The sequence below is a fragment of the Hibiscus syriacus genome, unplaced genomic scaffold, assembly GCF_006381635.1.
Source record: "Hibiscus syriacus cultivar Baekdansim isolate YM2019G1 unplaced genomic scaffold, ASM638163v2 tig00111837_pilon, whole genome shotgun sequence".
Lineage (NCBI taxonomy): Eukaryota > Viridiplantae > Streptophyta > Magnoliopsida > Malvales > Malvaceae > Hibiscus > Hibiscus syriacus.
The window spans coordinates 3269931-3286348 of NW_024063194.1; the positions used below are offsets into that span (position 1 = coordinate 3269931).

General features: G+C 30.8%; 1 protein-coding gene across 1 annotated transcript; it reads right to left on the reverse strand.

Annotated features, from left to right (window-relative positions):
• Positions 1 to 14378: 14378 nt before the first annotated feature.
• LOC120171792 (non-specific lipid-transfer protein 2-like) lies at positions 14379 to 14758 on the reverse strand. The gene has a single exon (XM_039179444.1). It carries the CDS (start codon positions 14728 to 14730, stop codon positions 14458 to 14460), a length of 273 nt encoding a protein of 90 aa, XP_039035375.1. The 5' UTR covers positions 14731 to 14758; the 3' UTR covers positions 14379 to 14457.
• Positions 14759 to 16418: the final 1660 nt, after the last annotated feature.

Below are 16418 nucleotides of genomic sequence, written 5' to 3' on the forward strand. Positions count from 1 at the left end.
AGAAGCAACATAATTGACGATTAACTTCTTGAAAAATGTTATTTATATTGCATGTTTTATTTTAGATAAAGGTGGTGGTCTAAATTTAATATTTTAATGCATATGAGATCCTTAGAAAAAGTATTAATCATCCGATTTTTAAGGAGCCATGTAACACCCATTTCCCATATCCGATCCCGAATACGAGTCAAAGATGTCACATTAAACATTTAAAACATTTCCTATTCGAAAACCGATAAAATTTTGTTTCTTTTTAAAATCATCAAATTCAATTTCAATCACTAAAATATTTACTTACGTAAAACCATATATAATATTTAAACATCAAAACCAAATCCGATTTTAGATAGCAACATGACAGTTCAATATTATTTCATATAAATAGTGAAATTGCCTAAAACCTGCCTAATTTAAAATTCATCATAATAGTAATTAAATATAATTAGTAATATACTAAGTATGTGAAATACTATTTATATCTATTAGTATATATATATATATATATATATATTAAGCTACAAACCAATTTCAGACACATTCAATTCAGAAGAACAAAACACATAAATATACATGCCAACTAGAAGTGTCAAAAAATCAAAAGATTTCATACTTGCACTGTGTGCCTAAATTGATCCTCAAAAGTAAGATGTCGAGCCTGGACCCTTACTCCTATCACTTATCTTTACCTACGCATGAAATAATCACACGCTAAGTATTTACTTAGTGAGGCATACATTAACTAAAATAAGACATTTCAATATATAATAAAATATCACAATTAATCAAAGTACTTAATTTATCATATGAAAATATAAGAACATATAAAATTGACTTATTAAAGTCTATTTCATGTAAAAAATAACTTGTAAATTTTTTTTCCACATATAAGGCATTCAATGTCAAATCAAAGTTCTCATTGGAGACTTTATTACAAACCTCATCGATCAAACATGTACTTTCATATTTCACTTCAAACCACAACCCAATATATAATAAATGAGAATGTATGGTACACGAGTAATATACTTGTGTAGTTTATGCAGTACAACTACTTGTGAATAAATTACACATTTAGTTCTTTGTGAATAATTTGCACCATAGGTTGTCGGTGTACAAGTAGTATAAAATACAGTAACATTGTACATATGATTAGGAATACATCTTACTAACATCATATACGTGCAGAAAACATATCATATATATGCCATAAAATGTATCATGTGACTATGATGTACACGAATATACCTATACAAAATTGATTGATAAACACTCCACCTCATAGCATGCCAATTGTATCAATAACTCTCAATGCACATACAATGGCCTTTTATATCAAAATTATATTACACTCATTTATCAGAAGTATCCATATATACTAACATATAATATTTATCATATAAAAGTGCATTGGTCAGTTCATATTCTAAATCATTCAATATAATTTAGCAAAACAATGTGAATATATTGTAATTAAGATTTAAAGTTCTTTTCTTTTCAAATCCTTTGAGGTGACTCATCGCAAGTATTCCTCATGTAAAATATAGTAATATAAATAAGAATGCACACCTGATGCCTCATAAGCAAACCTTAATACCAATATACTTCACTCTTGTACTTTATCCTTGTTTTTAAGCTTGCACATCTCTCAATCACGATCTTTATAAGCAATATTTACCAACACATACAATTTAAAATCATATGTTAATGTCATACTAACATAAGCACATACTAGTAATAAAATTTATTAAAAATTCATTCAATACTTGTTCGATACTAAATCCATTTCATAATGTTAACACTAATCACAACACTTTAATATGCAACTTCAATCCTCCTAATATTCATATCAACCAATAGCTCATATACTCATTTCAAATTCTGGAATCTAACCACTAAAATGAATTCTTTTAGAATTTTTCTCAACATTTCCAATTTATTTAAAATGGTCCCTTGCCATTTAATTTCAATTCAAGCAGCAAATATCATATTCAAGTATTCCAATAATGCATTCAAGTCTAGTACATCAACTTTTGAACAATTACCATTTAAATCCCAAATTTTTTATGATATGAGATTTGTCCTTAGACTTGTACAAACTTCCAATTTAGTCCAAACAACACTAAAAAACATGTAGTCATTCATTCATCAATTCTAACATCAGAGAAAATTTTCAATATTTTCCCTTAATTTTTCACATAGGCTGAATGTGAAAGGTCTCCCTAAGCTTGGTCTCCAACTTGATTTAAGCATGAATTGAAGCTCTAAACATCATTTCCATACAATCCCAATCAAATAAATATCAATTTCAATTTATATCAAATCTTTCGCTAAAACGCTAATTAACCAAACTTTGATTCAACTATTTCTAATTGTTTTTAATCATTATACAAGCTTGGAAATGAATAAACCTCATCACTAATATCAAAATCCATTCTTAAATCATCAAAATTTATCTTCCCCTTCATCCACCATATTCATTAAAATCTTATTTCAAGCATGGAAAGCATGAACGAATTACACCAAATGATATAGAATTTTATGTAGGTAAAATTTCTATTTCATGCTTTCATCTAGAAACATAAGGAAAAATGAAAAAGAATATTATTCTTATCTAGCTATGGAGTTCACTGCAATTTGGGGGCGAAGATGAAGAGTTTTCTTGATTTTTCCTTTATAAATATCTTAAGACATATGACTTTAAACTAATTAAAATCAGTTTAAAATTCAATTTACGCTAAAAGACCTTTTTACCCTTAAAATTTCTTAAAAATTACAATGCACATCATGATATCATCATCCTTACATCATCAAGTCAAATATGAACAAATATATTCATATTTTCTTACTTTGCTCTTGTACTTTTCCAAAAAATTAAAATCTTGCCATTTTAATCCAACAATCCCGATTCAACATGGAAAATCAAATTAAATCCAATGGTCCATGTTAAATTATACTAAATTAAATTATTGAAAATATATTATTAGCATTTTTTTATCATCCTTCAAAATTTCCTAAATTTTTTATTCGATCCGATTATCCAATATTTTACCGGACTTTGTCGATTTATAGCTTTTAATACAAACTCCAGATAAAAAAAATATGAAACCTAAGAAAATATTATTCATGGGTGGAACTATTCATTTATGGGTCAAAATACATAACTTTTTTAAATATTAACCTTTAAGCCTTAAAATTTTCCAAAATTTATACTTTGGCCACTAAACTTTAAAAAATTACATTTCTGTCACTAGTCAAAATTTTGGGATATTTATAACCCAATTTGTAGCACCCATATTTGTATCTCTCAATTTGCGAGTTGAGTTTGTCGGTATAAATAGTTAAGATGATAGGTTGGTATATAATATATATAATAAAATAAATCAAGAAAGAAAAATAAAAGAGCGAGTCTCCTAAATTAAATTGAAATAGAATTGTTTTAAAGAAAATATAGTTAATTATAAAATCAACCTTCAATTTTTACTAGGTTTTGTAGAGTGATCTTTAAAATTTATATTTATAATTTAGTAATGGATAACCTAACCATGATCGTAACCATTAATCGTAACGATTCGGTTAAGTAACATGTAAAATGATGGTTACACTTGTTAACAGTTACGGTTAACAATTACAAGTTAATTTGCACACCTACGTGGAAGTCTAGATTTCATAATTAATGGATGCAAAATAAAATGAAGTTTAGTTTAATTTTAGAAAAAAAAGTAGTTTATACTAATTATATTACCGGGTAAACTGTGTATTTAGTATCTAAACTATTGATTTTGATCTGTTTTAGTACATAAACTTCCATTGTTTTAAATCATACCTAACATTTAGTTTTCATTTCATTTTAGTACCCCACTATCAAAAATTAACACATTTAGTACCTAAACTATCAGTTTTAATCCGTTTTAGTACCTAAACTTTCAAAATTTCAAAACTTAACGTTAGATTTTGAACGGTGGTACTAAAATTAAACAAAAATTAAACTTACGTATAATTTTAAGAAAGTGAGAGTTTAAGTACTAAAACGGACTAAAACTGATAGTTTAGATACTAAATGTATAGCTTACGCTATATTATAGTTTACGCTATATTATTTATCAAATACGAAAAATCATTAATTACTCCATTTAAAAACGAAAATCTAAATAATAATTACTTATTTATCAATAGATAATAAGTAAGATGCAAAATTAATAATTATTAATTAACTAAACTATTAATTTCTAAAAAAACAATAACAAAAATATTAAATTATTAATTAATAATTATCAATTAACTGCACCCAAAAATCAAACCGAGTGCATTATCAAATACGATAAATAATTAATTACCATTCAACAACTTTTTAAATTATATAAAGATTTCTGATTTGAAGATTCTATTTCTAAATTATTTGGTAATTAATGATTATTTAAGAAAGTTGTTGAATGATAATTAATGATTGGTCCTATTTGTTTTAAATTATTAATTATCAATTAATGATTGTTCGTATTTATTTTAAATTGGCAACTACTGTTAGTAGTTTAAATTATATAATACAAAAGATCTAAAGTTTTAGACTTGGAAAAGCTGAGTGCACTTGGAATTGAAGAGTCACTTTTTAGGAGGGGAAAAAATTAGGTATTAATATCAGGTAAGATGGTGTCACCTGTCTTATTATAGTCTAACAAGCCAACATGTAGACAAAGAATCAACATTATAATAAGATTTGATCAATAAATATGCCTTTACTTGGGACCTCTAGTGTACAAGTCTAGATTTGATTACTAAAGAAAGCAAACTAATTTTTAATTAACAAATTTAAAACTTATTGAATTAGTATCATGAAATTAAATTATTTAATTTAAAAATAAAAATAAATTCTTATTAATATAATAAATATAATTATCGATATCTACATAAACATATAAATTTGTATCGATTGATTGACTTCAAGTGAATTCCCAGCGAATGCAGTACCAAAAATTAACAACGAATGCTCGCATCAAACTCCTTCCACCATCGTATCTTCGTGATCTTTATCTACGGAATATGAAAGAACTTAACACAACTATAATCTTAATTAGTGTTCTTTTTCTTTTAAAAAATTTCCATGAATTTTGTTTTAAAAAAAGTAAGAAGAAATTGTCCTTGAATTGTCGCTTCTCAAATATGATTAATCAATACTAAAATAATGAAAACATGAAAAGATTAGCTATATATCCACAAGTATGATTAATCAATACTAAAATAATAAAAAGGTAAAATATTTCCATAATTTTCTCTAATTATTGTTTTATTTATTTATTGTTAAACATGATTCATTTATTTAGGGCAGAACTTTCGGTGCCTCTAGATAGTACGTGCACTAATCAAGCTACGCTTCAACATCGGGGATATGGGACTCTACAGGTAGAAGCAATCCTTTTAGTGTTGGGGTTGTCGACAAAGTGTTTAAGTGGGGGGTTCCTAATGTACCCACAAAGGCAAGGCCGCTGCTCGTTCAGCTTGCTGCAACAGGATATCGACGGAGCCACCGGAGATGTCAATGCTGATATGCAGGGGCTAAGCTGTTGGGGATCACATATTGCTGCCTCCGTCACGCGAGTAAACAGCAACACCGCCAGTGCAGCCACGCACAAAGCAACTAACGAAACCCTCTTCATCTTTGGTTTCTTTCCTACAACAAGGTGGGGGTAATTCTAAGAAAACAATGACGTTTAAATGTACTCGGTGCATGAGTTGTGCCACAATTTATAGGACTTGTGGTTGGTAATTTCTGATGTTTCATCAAGATTTATGGACGTTAAACTGTCATTACCAATGAGATTTTGGAGGAAATTGTAAAGGTTGAGTTGTGGCGCAATTGGTATACAATTTATATTTTATAGTTTAATTATTCGAAATTGTCAATGAATATGATGAAAAACTTTGAAAAAGTTGGGAATGGAATTGAAGAGGCAGATTCCCACCATATTAGAAATGGTAACGTGTATTTGTAAGATGGTGGCACCTGTCTTGTTCTTATGCAAGAAATCAAACTCATTGTTTTCCTCACCAAAAGCAAGTCCAAACATCATATTAAGCATATAACAACCCATTCTTAATGCACATAAAAATATGTGTAAAAATGAATATAACATTAATTATAACATAAAAATTACAATACTTGCAACACTTATCATCGTTATACAGTATTTAGACGCGTGGAGTTTAAATACACGTCCACTTGCACTTGCATAGTATTTCAGTGTACTGTGCTACTAAACCTAATAGCATATTTACTCAGCTTTGTGACTAAGAATGAGGAGATGCCAGCTCTCTCCTTATGTTCCTTAATTATAGCTGATAACCGTACTAAAAATTAACCCTTTTCTCTGTATTTCCTCTCAAGCGCCGCCCAACGCTTTCTTGTTTGGGAGAGGAATCTATCTAGCCTTCATCTCCATTCACGTGGAGTTGCCAAGCAAGATCTGTTTAAAATATAAATTGCAAAATCACACTGTTTGACAAGACAAATAAAAATATTGAACAAATAAACAACCAAATTCGTATCGTGGTAAAAACCACTGCTTTAGAAATAAATTCGTCCTGATATGTGTAATCGGTGCAATAGGCGGATCATCCCCAAAGGTTAACATGGTCGCTTCGAGAATTTGTACACCCGAAATCAAAGTGGATTGCCGGTGATACTGCTCTTCTGATAGCAGTAGAGAAAAGAAGCTTTGAAATGCTTTAGGTTGAGAGGATATGTGAGAGTTCAGAGTATGTTGACAAGCTTGGAAAACCTCTCTATTTGTAGGTTTCGTTCAGCCTGATTAATTTCCTAATTAAAACTTTGTTTGAAACTATTATTATTAACGAATGAACCTGGCCTTAAAGCAGCCATATTCGTTCTTTAATTTCCAGTCCTTTGTAACTCATGTAATTACACGACCACGACCACATCCACGAGCACGAGCAGAGACGAGATGAAAGGATGTCGACGGTGGCAGCTTGTGAGATTGTCCCTTGTTCTCTATCACTAAACAAATGAAGGAAGAATTAACACTATAAATATCCAAGCCCAGTGGTATTTCCCACACAATATGGGATAGTGCTTTACGCATTACCAATATTTGCCCACTAATGCGAAATAATTCTTCTGAAACTCGAAAAATAATCTTCTCATAAGAGCAATAGAGGAATTCGTTGCTTAAGTACTAGTGAACGTATCTTGAACTAGTACATAATGGTGATGAGCAATCCTTCTCTTAGATAAGTGAAACTAGTCTTGAACTTTCTAAGATAAGGGTAAACTCATAACACACAACTAACCCCTTCATCCACCGAAGTGCTCGATGTGTAAGATATATATATACACACAAGTGTATATTAGGACATATTACCTTAGGATTCTAGTAAGTGTATTACAAAAATGGCCCAATATTTTTCATAAAAGGTGGCTAATACTTCTCAGTTACGTTGGTTATTTCATCAGGTTTATCTCAACATAAACCACCCTAAAATTGGGCTATGAAAATAATTAAGAGCCTTTCACAATAGCTCAACCCCTCAAAGATTATGGTGATTTTCTTCAAGTTCATTATAAATGAACCACCCATACTTTGGGATCAAAAATCATTAAGAATAAATATTCATCCTAATTAATAGGTGAATTCGATAAGTCCTTCTCAGTAGGACCATCCAAACTATTGGATTTGAATTCATTAAGAATTTTCATAAAACTTAACCTTTCTAGAGGTAAGTTCAACTTGTCATTCTTAGTTAGGACTGCCCACTCAAATCTGGGTTATGAATTGATTAAAAATATATATATTCAAACAAAATTGGTAAAATCGTCAAGTTTTTCTCACTAAGACACCCAAAATTTGGGCTATGAATTTATTAAGAGCAATCAAGCTCATCGTGTGCATGTACATTGTTCGCCATAGGGATAGGTAGGTAGAAATGTACACTATGAATCTTTTCATGGTTTCATTTAACTACATTGAACTTATAAAACTAAGTTGGGTATCCACCATGAATTCCTAAAACAATGGGCTTTAAATCCATCCCCCTTGACGAATCTAGGATGAGTTTCCTTATTAACCCTTTGGTAAGCAGATCTGGTAGGTTCGTTTCCTACTTCTCATATTCTAAAGAGAGTATTCCATTCCTTAAGTGTCTAACAAATTCATGTCTTATGAGAATATGCCTCTTCTTACCATTGTAAACTTGGTTTTTGGCCACACATATCATAACTTGTAAATGGCACAGCAAGACGACTAAAGGAGTTGGTCTTCCCCACAATGGAACTTCAACTAATAAGTATCTGAGCCATTCGACTTCTTGGCCAGCTAAGTCAAGAACTATAAACTCTTATTCGATAGTGGAACGAGCACTACGGGTTTACTTCCTACACATCCACGAGATTGCTGCTCCACTTAAAGTAAACACATACATGCTTGTAGAGCTCACCTCATCATTGTCAGAAACCCAATTGGTATCACAATATCCTTATAAAAACAATAGGATAGCCAAAAAACTCAAGATTACAATCCATCATACCATTAAGACACTTGAGTAAGCGTCGAAGAACAATTAATGTTCACCACTTGGACTATGAATATACCTACTAAATCTGTGCATAGCATAGGCAATATCAAGCCGAGTATAGTTCATTAAGAAAATTAAGTTTCCAATTATTTTAGCATATTCGGTCTGTGAAACACTACTTTTATTATTTTTAAAGAGATGTATGCTAAGTTCATAAGGAGTTCTCACAGGGATGACATCAAAATCGTCAAATTTCTTTAACACTTTCTCAATGTAGTGTATTTGATTTAAAGAAAAACTCTTTTCAGTTTTGGTAACTTTGACCCCTAAGATCACATCGACTTCTCCCAAATCAGTCATCCCAAATTTAGTAGATAAGAAATTCTTTGTTTTGTTAATGGACTCAATGTTAGTACTGAAAATCAACATTTCATTCACATATAAACTTATGATGATGAAATCAATACCAAACATCCTCGAATACACGCATGTATCTGAACCATTAAAAACAAAACAAAAACTTAGTAAAGTTTTGTGAAATTTCTCATACCACTATTTAGGAGCTTGCTTCAGGCCATAAAGTGACTTTTTCAGCCTACACACTTTGCCATCCATTCTAGATGCCTCGAAGCTATATGGTTGCTTCATATAGATCTCCTCATCTAGATTTCCATTCAAAAATGCAGTCTTTATCCATTTGTTGTACTTGCAACTTGTGAATGGAGTCTAGTGCAAATAATGCACGAATCGTTGAGATTTTTTGTTACAGGGGAATAGGTATCGAAGTACTCTAAGTTAAACTTTTGAGTGAACCCTTTGATAACTAACCTTGCCTTGTACTATTGGATCGAACCATTTGGTCTGACTTTCTTCTGGAAGACCCATTTTTTGCTAATATGTTTAAATTGTCTAGGCAACTCGACCAATTCCCAAGTATGATTAGATATTATTGATTCTAATTCATCCCTAATAGCATTTTTCCAGAAATTAGAATCAATAGATCTTATAGTTTCCTCAAAAATCTTAGGGTCCTTGTCTAATAGAAAAATGTGAGCTATAGGATCATATATTGAGTCTAAATCATTTATCTCATAAATAAAGGAAGTGATAAAGTCTAGTCCAAAAGATGGTTCATTTATTTATCTTTTACTTCTTCTAGGTTCAAATTGAATCTGTTGAAAACAATTAGCAGGTGCACTAGAAGAATGGGATGGTAGTTTTTCTATTTATGTTTCCTCATTTAATCTAGGTTTCTTTAGTATAAGAATATTTTCAAAGAAAACAACATCCCTAGATTTACAAATAGAGTAGGCTTGTAAACACATGAACCTGTATGAAGAATTGTTTGTAGTATACCCTATAAACATTGTATCAACGATTTTAGGATTGATGGTAAACTTCTTAAAGTACGATAATCCCACTTTATCTAGGCACCCCCACACTTTCAGGTATTGCAGATTTGTAGAGTAATCTTTCCACAATTCATATGGAGTATAATCTAATTTCTTGTGAGGTACTCGGTTCAAAATGTGATTATTCGATAAAATGGCTTCCCCCACATGTTATCACCTAACCCAGAACTTATCAACAACGAATTCATCATATCTTTTAAATTTCTGTTTTTCCTCTCTACTATATCGTTATGTTGAGGAAAGTAGGGAGCCAAAGTTTCGTGAATTATGTTATTCTTCTCACACATCTCTTTAAAGAAATATTATCCATATTCACCACCTCTATTTGATCTAACCCATTTTATTCTCTTATCTAATTGATTCTCAACTTTTGCCTTTTAAATAAGAAAGAAGTTTTTAGCCTCATTTTTAGTTCTTAGGAGATATACTTTTATGTATCTCGAATAATCATCTACAAAAGTAATACAATAGAATTTTCCTTCCTTACTTTCAGAGTTTCTAAAATCTGCTAGATCAGTATGTATAAGTTCTAACAGTTTAGTCTTTCTCTTGAAAATTGTCTTAAAGTGAGGTTTAACATGCTTAGCTTCTACACAAATCTCATATTTGTTAAAGCTAGTTATGTCTAGCTTAGGCAGACTATACATTTTTATCAATTTATTTAAATAATGAATATTCACATTTCCTAATCTAGCATGCCACATATCAATAGTCTCAACAGTGTAAGAGAAGTGGTAGCTTTATTTTCATTAAGTTGAGTTTCTATGACAAATAAACCACCGTTAAGAAATCATTTCCCAACATAATCACCATTTTGGGAAACTACAAGTTTATCTGCCTAAAAAACTAAATTAATGTCTTCCTTACTCAAAAGTTCACCCCTTATTAAATTTCTACTTAGGGTAGGTATATATAAAACTTATTTTGGGCTAAAGTTTTACTGAAAGTCAGCTTGAGTAAAACCGTACCTTTGCTTAGGACATCAGAGCTACTAGAGTTCTCCATGTACACCCGATCACATTTGTTCCCATCCTCGTACTCACTAAAAAACTCTTTCTTTGCACAAAAATGTATGGAAGCGCCAATTTCCATGACACCAGATTAACCTTTGGAACCAACGTTGCGATAACATTATCAACATTGTTCGCTGTAATGTTCAGCTATGGGTTTTTCTTATTTTGGCAGTCTGAGAAAACTTGTTTTTGGCTCGATTAAGGATCAAAATACTTCATAAAAATTGTTTCAAAAATATTTTAAGATTGAAACATAATTTTTACACTTAGTAAGGATTAAAAATTGACATTTGAAAACTTGGAGTAATATTTTTGACATTCGAATATTATTTTTGAAATCGAATATAAAATCTTAAAATTCATTTATACTTTATTTGTTATATCGAAACATCAAATTGTTTTCAACAAAACCGTATAACTGATATCCACCTGTACACCGTAAATAGTCCCATGATTAACCCAAGGAAGTACCTTGAGGCCTGAGAGCCTACCCAAGGATCACCTTAGGTCCGTAAGGATTTATCAGCTTGATCAGAACTGTACCTCCATACTCCAGTCTACCCAGATAATATCCCAATAAAACAGTTTGAGTTTAACCAATGAAACCAATAGTTCATAAACCATAAATTTCCATGATTCCATAAATAAAAAACAATTCATATTTTTCGGTGAAAACCGAAATCGAAGAACACATACCATGTTGCCATGGTTCATAAACCAGTAAAACAATAATTTTAGTAAAATTCATTTCAAAATATATAAAACCGTCATGTAGTACATGTGGAACACACTATAGGATCCAAATATTTTTTCAAAAGCACTTAATAGTTATCAGGAAAACATGAAATTTATTTAATTTGCTCGGATTCCAGGAACGATATCCTATTAAAAGGAATCGATTACTAATGGATATATTCAGACATTTAAAGTTGATACTTTAGAATCCCTCTATGATCCAGGTGCATCAGGAAGGTCTTTAGGAACCTATATAAAAAATAATTCTAGATTTAGATTAACGGAGAGTGATTCCGTTACCCAAACAATCAGGGGTATTCAGGATTATGAATTGAATTATCAAGATTTTAAGTCCAATTGAACCCAAATGGATATTTAAGATATTTGCATATGAGTTACTTGTGTTTTCAGATATGACTGAAGTGATTTGAGCTGATAAGGGAGAAACGAAGATCCGAGATATTTACAATCTGAGTCGATTTATCAGATTATCAAAATAACTCGAGCTGAACAACTCCCAAAGCTGATGCATATTGACTGAACAATTCAATTGCCCTTCCAGGATATGCACTCTATAATACCAACAATTCTTATTCATAGATCACCTTCAGAATCATCGTTGAATATATCTTAAAGAGAGGAACAAATATTCCAATGGTCTTTATATCATTTCCACATTGCAACAATATCATAAATTGTTAATGTACTATAATTTGTGGTTTATAACCCATAGGGACAGTTCATCATGCAAGATCGGCGGTGTTTCCATACTTATCCAAGTTATTCACTTCATTCAAGGTCATCGGGGTACTTAATCCAATTAGTATTCAAATTTATCCTGGTCACTTAGGAGTTTCCTGAGTAATTCGATCATTTCCGCAAGTTCGAATACATACAATACTTCCATTCCGTTTAACTTGGTCAAATAATATAGTCATATAAGTATTCGAGGTTAATTTATTCATTTCGGAGCTTGAGGGCATTAGTCATTCCAGGTCTTTGGAATTATGCAACAAATATAATTTACCCGCAGGAACAGTAAGTAGAGAGGCTGGAGTATGACGATCAACTCCCCAGTTTACTATGCATGATTTGGCCTTTTTTTAGTTTTTCCTCTTTGAACTCTTCTTCATGCAGATCACTTGCTTCCGTTTCTACCATTGTTATCTGCCTAGTGGTGCCCCAGTTATAGCTTTGACTTCATAAAATACTGCACACACCATGAATTACTCCACCTGTAAGTATGAACGCACCAAGCTTGTCACTAGCTGTATACACTAGGTATAACAAGATAACCAATGATGGGAGTGTATATAGCTAGCCAAGAAAGTGGCTTTTTGCCCTCCCGCTAACGTATAAACAATTATCCTGATCGGTATATGTTCACTCCGTAAGTGCATTCACCATGGGGAAACCGTCGAGTAGCAACATCGCCGTCAGATGAGGTTTGTCTTGAGGCAGAAAGTAAGGAAGATGAGCTTTTCCCCGTCTAAGGTATGTCAAAAAAGGGAAGTGATGTATATCAGGAGTTTTGATTTTTGTATTTTGGTGCAATAAAGATTGTGCTTACGGAGCTTTTACAATCTCTCAAACCACACCTGATCTAAGAGAAAGTTAAACAGCATGATTTTATGGCATTCCAGGAAGGAGGTTGAATGATTGATGATTCAAAGACATCATGATCCACAAGCTATTAGCAATTGAATTACCAAGAAGTGCAAAAGTGCGTAGCCGAGGCCTTGAGTCAGCACCGCCTTGCCTTGGAAGAAACTGCTCTGCCTCACACACCCTATATACATAGCATACCCTCTTGGAAATCATAGTAGTTACCACACAACTCAAATGGTGGACACTTTTCACTCATACTTGCATATGCTTCACATAATCTCAATATTACAAAAACTCTTAAACAAATGCCCAAAAAAGTCTATAATCAGCTCCACTCCTGCCTTGTTTCATCCGGAATCTGTTTTCGTCATTGAATTGCAAATATCTCAAATTTGTACCTATTTAGTCCTTAATGTTTACAAATTATATCTATTTAGACTTGATTTTAACTACATCACATTCACTAAGAAAGTAATAAATAAAAAGTTTAAAGGTATTTAGGACCCTTTTAACTTAAAATTCAATGTGGCTCTTTAACTAATTAAAAAGATCAATTTAGTTTGATCAATGGATAACATTAATCATTATGATGTTCACATTGCGATTTATGGTATTGATATGATGAAGATGATGTTATAGAGGAATTTAGTTGAATTTTTATAAAAAAAAAATTTGATGATTTAGTTGATTTTTTATAAAATATTAACAAAAATTAAAAGCTACATTTGATCAAATATTTTGACAGATAATCAGGTCGCACGCATAATTTTGGTGGATGAGTCTTATAGCGGAGATTTTCTGTATAGACAAGAACTCAAACTCGAAACCTGCTAAAATGACACTAAATCGCTTACCACTTAACCAACCTAATTAATATGATATGTTTTGAAAAGTAGTACATGTTAGTTTATTTTAAAAAACGTTGTTAGAAAAAAAAGAGAGTAAAATATATAATGATAAATACTTTAATTTAAGGTCATATAAATAAAGAAAAATTCAAAGGCCAACTTAATATGAGTTGAAAAAGGAAAATATATGCGAGACTTAACCACTATACGGTTAGCATCGAACCTAAATATAATTAGTGTTATTTAAAAACAGTAATATATTTTATTATTGTTTTATTCAGAAGAGTACAAGCTTTATTTGCAGACTTGAAGAGAGTGCATTTAGCACTGAGGCCATGGGACTTTGCAATCAGAAGCAACTCTTTTAGCGTTGGGAGTGTCGACGTATGGTTTAAGAGCTGGGTTCTTGATGTACCCACAAAGGCATGGCTCCTGCTCCTGCAGCTTGCTGCAACAAGCTGCTGTTGGTGCCGCCGGCAATGTGAACGCCGGCATGCACGGACTAAGCTCTTGGGGATTACATGTCACTGCCTCTGCCGCGCCCCAAAACAGCACCGCCACCGCACAAATTGCAACAAAGGAAACCCTCTTCATCTTTCTTTTTTCTGCCAACAACAATGAAAGCAAGCAAGTTAAATGGTGCCTGGGAATGAGTTGTGGCATAGTTTATAGGACTTGGGATTTACAGTTTACATCAGGATTTACGGATGTTAAACTGTTATCAGTAATGTTTTCTTGGGTTTTAAACTTAGAAAAATTGGATTAAAAACGTTATTACACTAGGAATCTGATATTTGAACATTAAATATTTCGTTATTAGAAAGATAATTATAAAGTGGCTTAAATACATAGTTGCTCCCTAAATTATATCATATGTACCAAGTTACCCTCTAAAGTATTTTTCGAAACGTTTTGCCCCCTAAACTTTAAATTATTACCTCATTTGCCTATATCCGTTAACTCAGTTAAAAACACAGATAAATTACATATTTAGTCACTCAGCTATTCATGCGATTCTATTTTGATCAATCAACTATTTTTTTTTTAAAATCATAATTAAACTTAAGTTTTTATTTCGATTTGGTCAAACAATTCAATTAGATTTTTTTTAAAATTTACAATATATAAGAATTAATTTATATCACATATTTTTACTCAACACATAAATTTAGTGTATAATAATAAATAATATTATAGCGTAAATAATAAACAACATATTTAATTTGTTTGTACCTAAAATTTTAATAAAAGAGATGTTAAATGTTAAATTAAAATATCATAAATATTTTAAGAAATTGAAATATGAACGAGTCATTATTTATAAGTTTGAATCTTGTCAAATTTTATGTTTCGTACTTGAAGTTATGTCTTTGCTTCTTTTTTAACTAGAAATTAATTCCTGTATTGATTTTGAATGAACTACATATTTTTATTGATTTGAAGCAGTTTAAGCTACCCGATTGTACCTTCATTTTAAGAAATTAAAATATGGTTTTTTTTAGAATTGAATTTCAAATGTGGTTACTCCTCTATTCACTAAAAGAAAGAGGTACATTATAATATATTTATTATTATACATTAAATTTATTGTCAGTAAAAATATAATGAATTCTTATATATTGTAAATTTAAAAAAATAAATATAATCAAATTGAGTGACCAAAATGAAATAAAAATTTAAATTTAGTGATGATTTTGAAAAATAATAGTTGATTGACAAAAATAGAACCTCATGAATAGTTAAACGACTAAATATATAAATTATCCGCATATTTTTTAACGGAATTAAATGATTGAGACCAATGGAGTAACGATTTAAACTTTAAGGAAAAAAATCCCAAAAAATATTTTAGAGAACAACTCAATACAAATGGTATAATTCAGAGGAGAATGGTGATTTAAGCCTTATAAATTTCGACATAAACAATGAATAAGAATTAAAGAAAAAACTTGGAAAAGCGAGTATGTAACTGAATAAACAAACTTCACCATTTACAAAAATTGTTGGTATTAGCTAAAAATAGTGGCATCTATCTTACCTTGTTAAAATCAGCACTTTGATTAATAAATATGATGCCGTATTTGGGAACTGTCGTGATATGATCATTAATGGAAGCAAAATAAAAGGTTAAGGTATCAGTTCAGGTTCACGTGAATTACATCTGATTTTAATTATTAGAGTAAATTTTGCGCCAATTTATTTTAGGGTTAACTACAGGAAAAATCACTTATTTTATTTTATCCACTTTGGTCATTGATTTCTTAAAACATAAGATAATCACT

Bases quoted from the DNA above. Each gene is read 5' to 3' on its own strand.
- LOC120171792 (XM_039179444.1), bottom strand. From the start codon at position 14,730: ATGAAGAGGGTTTCCTTTGTTGCAATTTGTGCGGTGGCGGTGCTGTTT.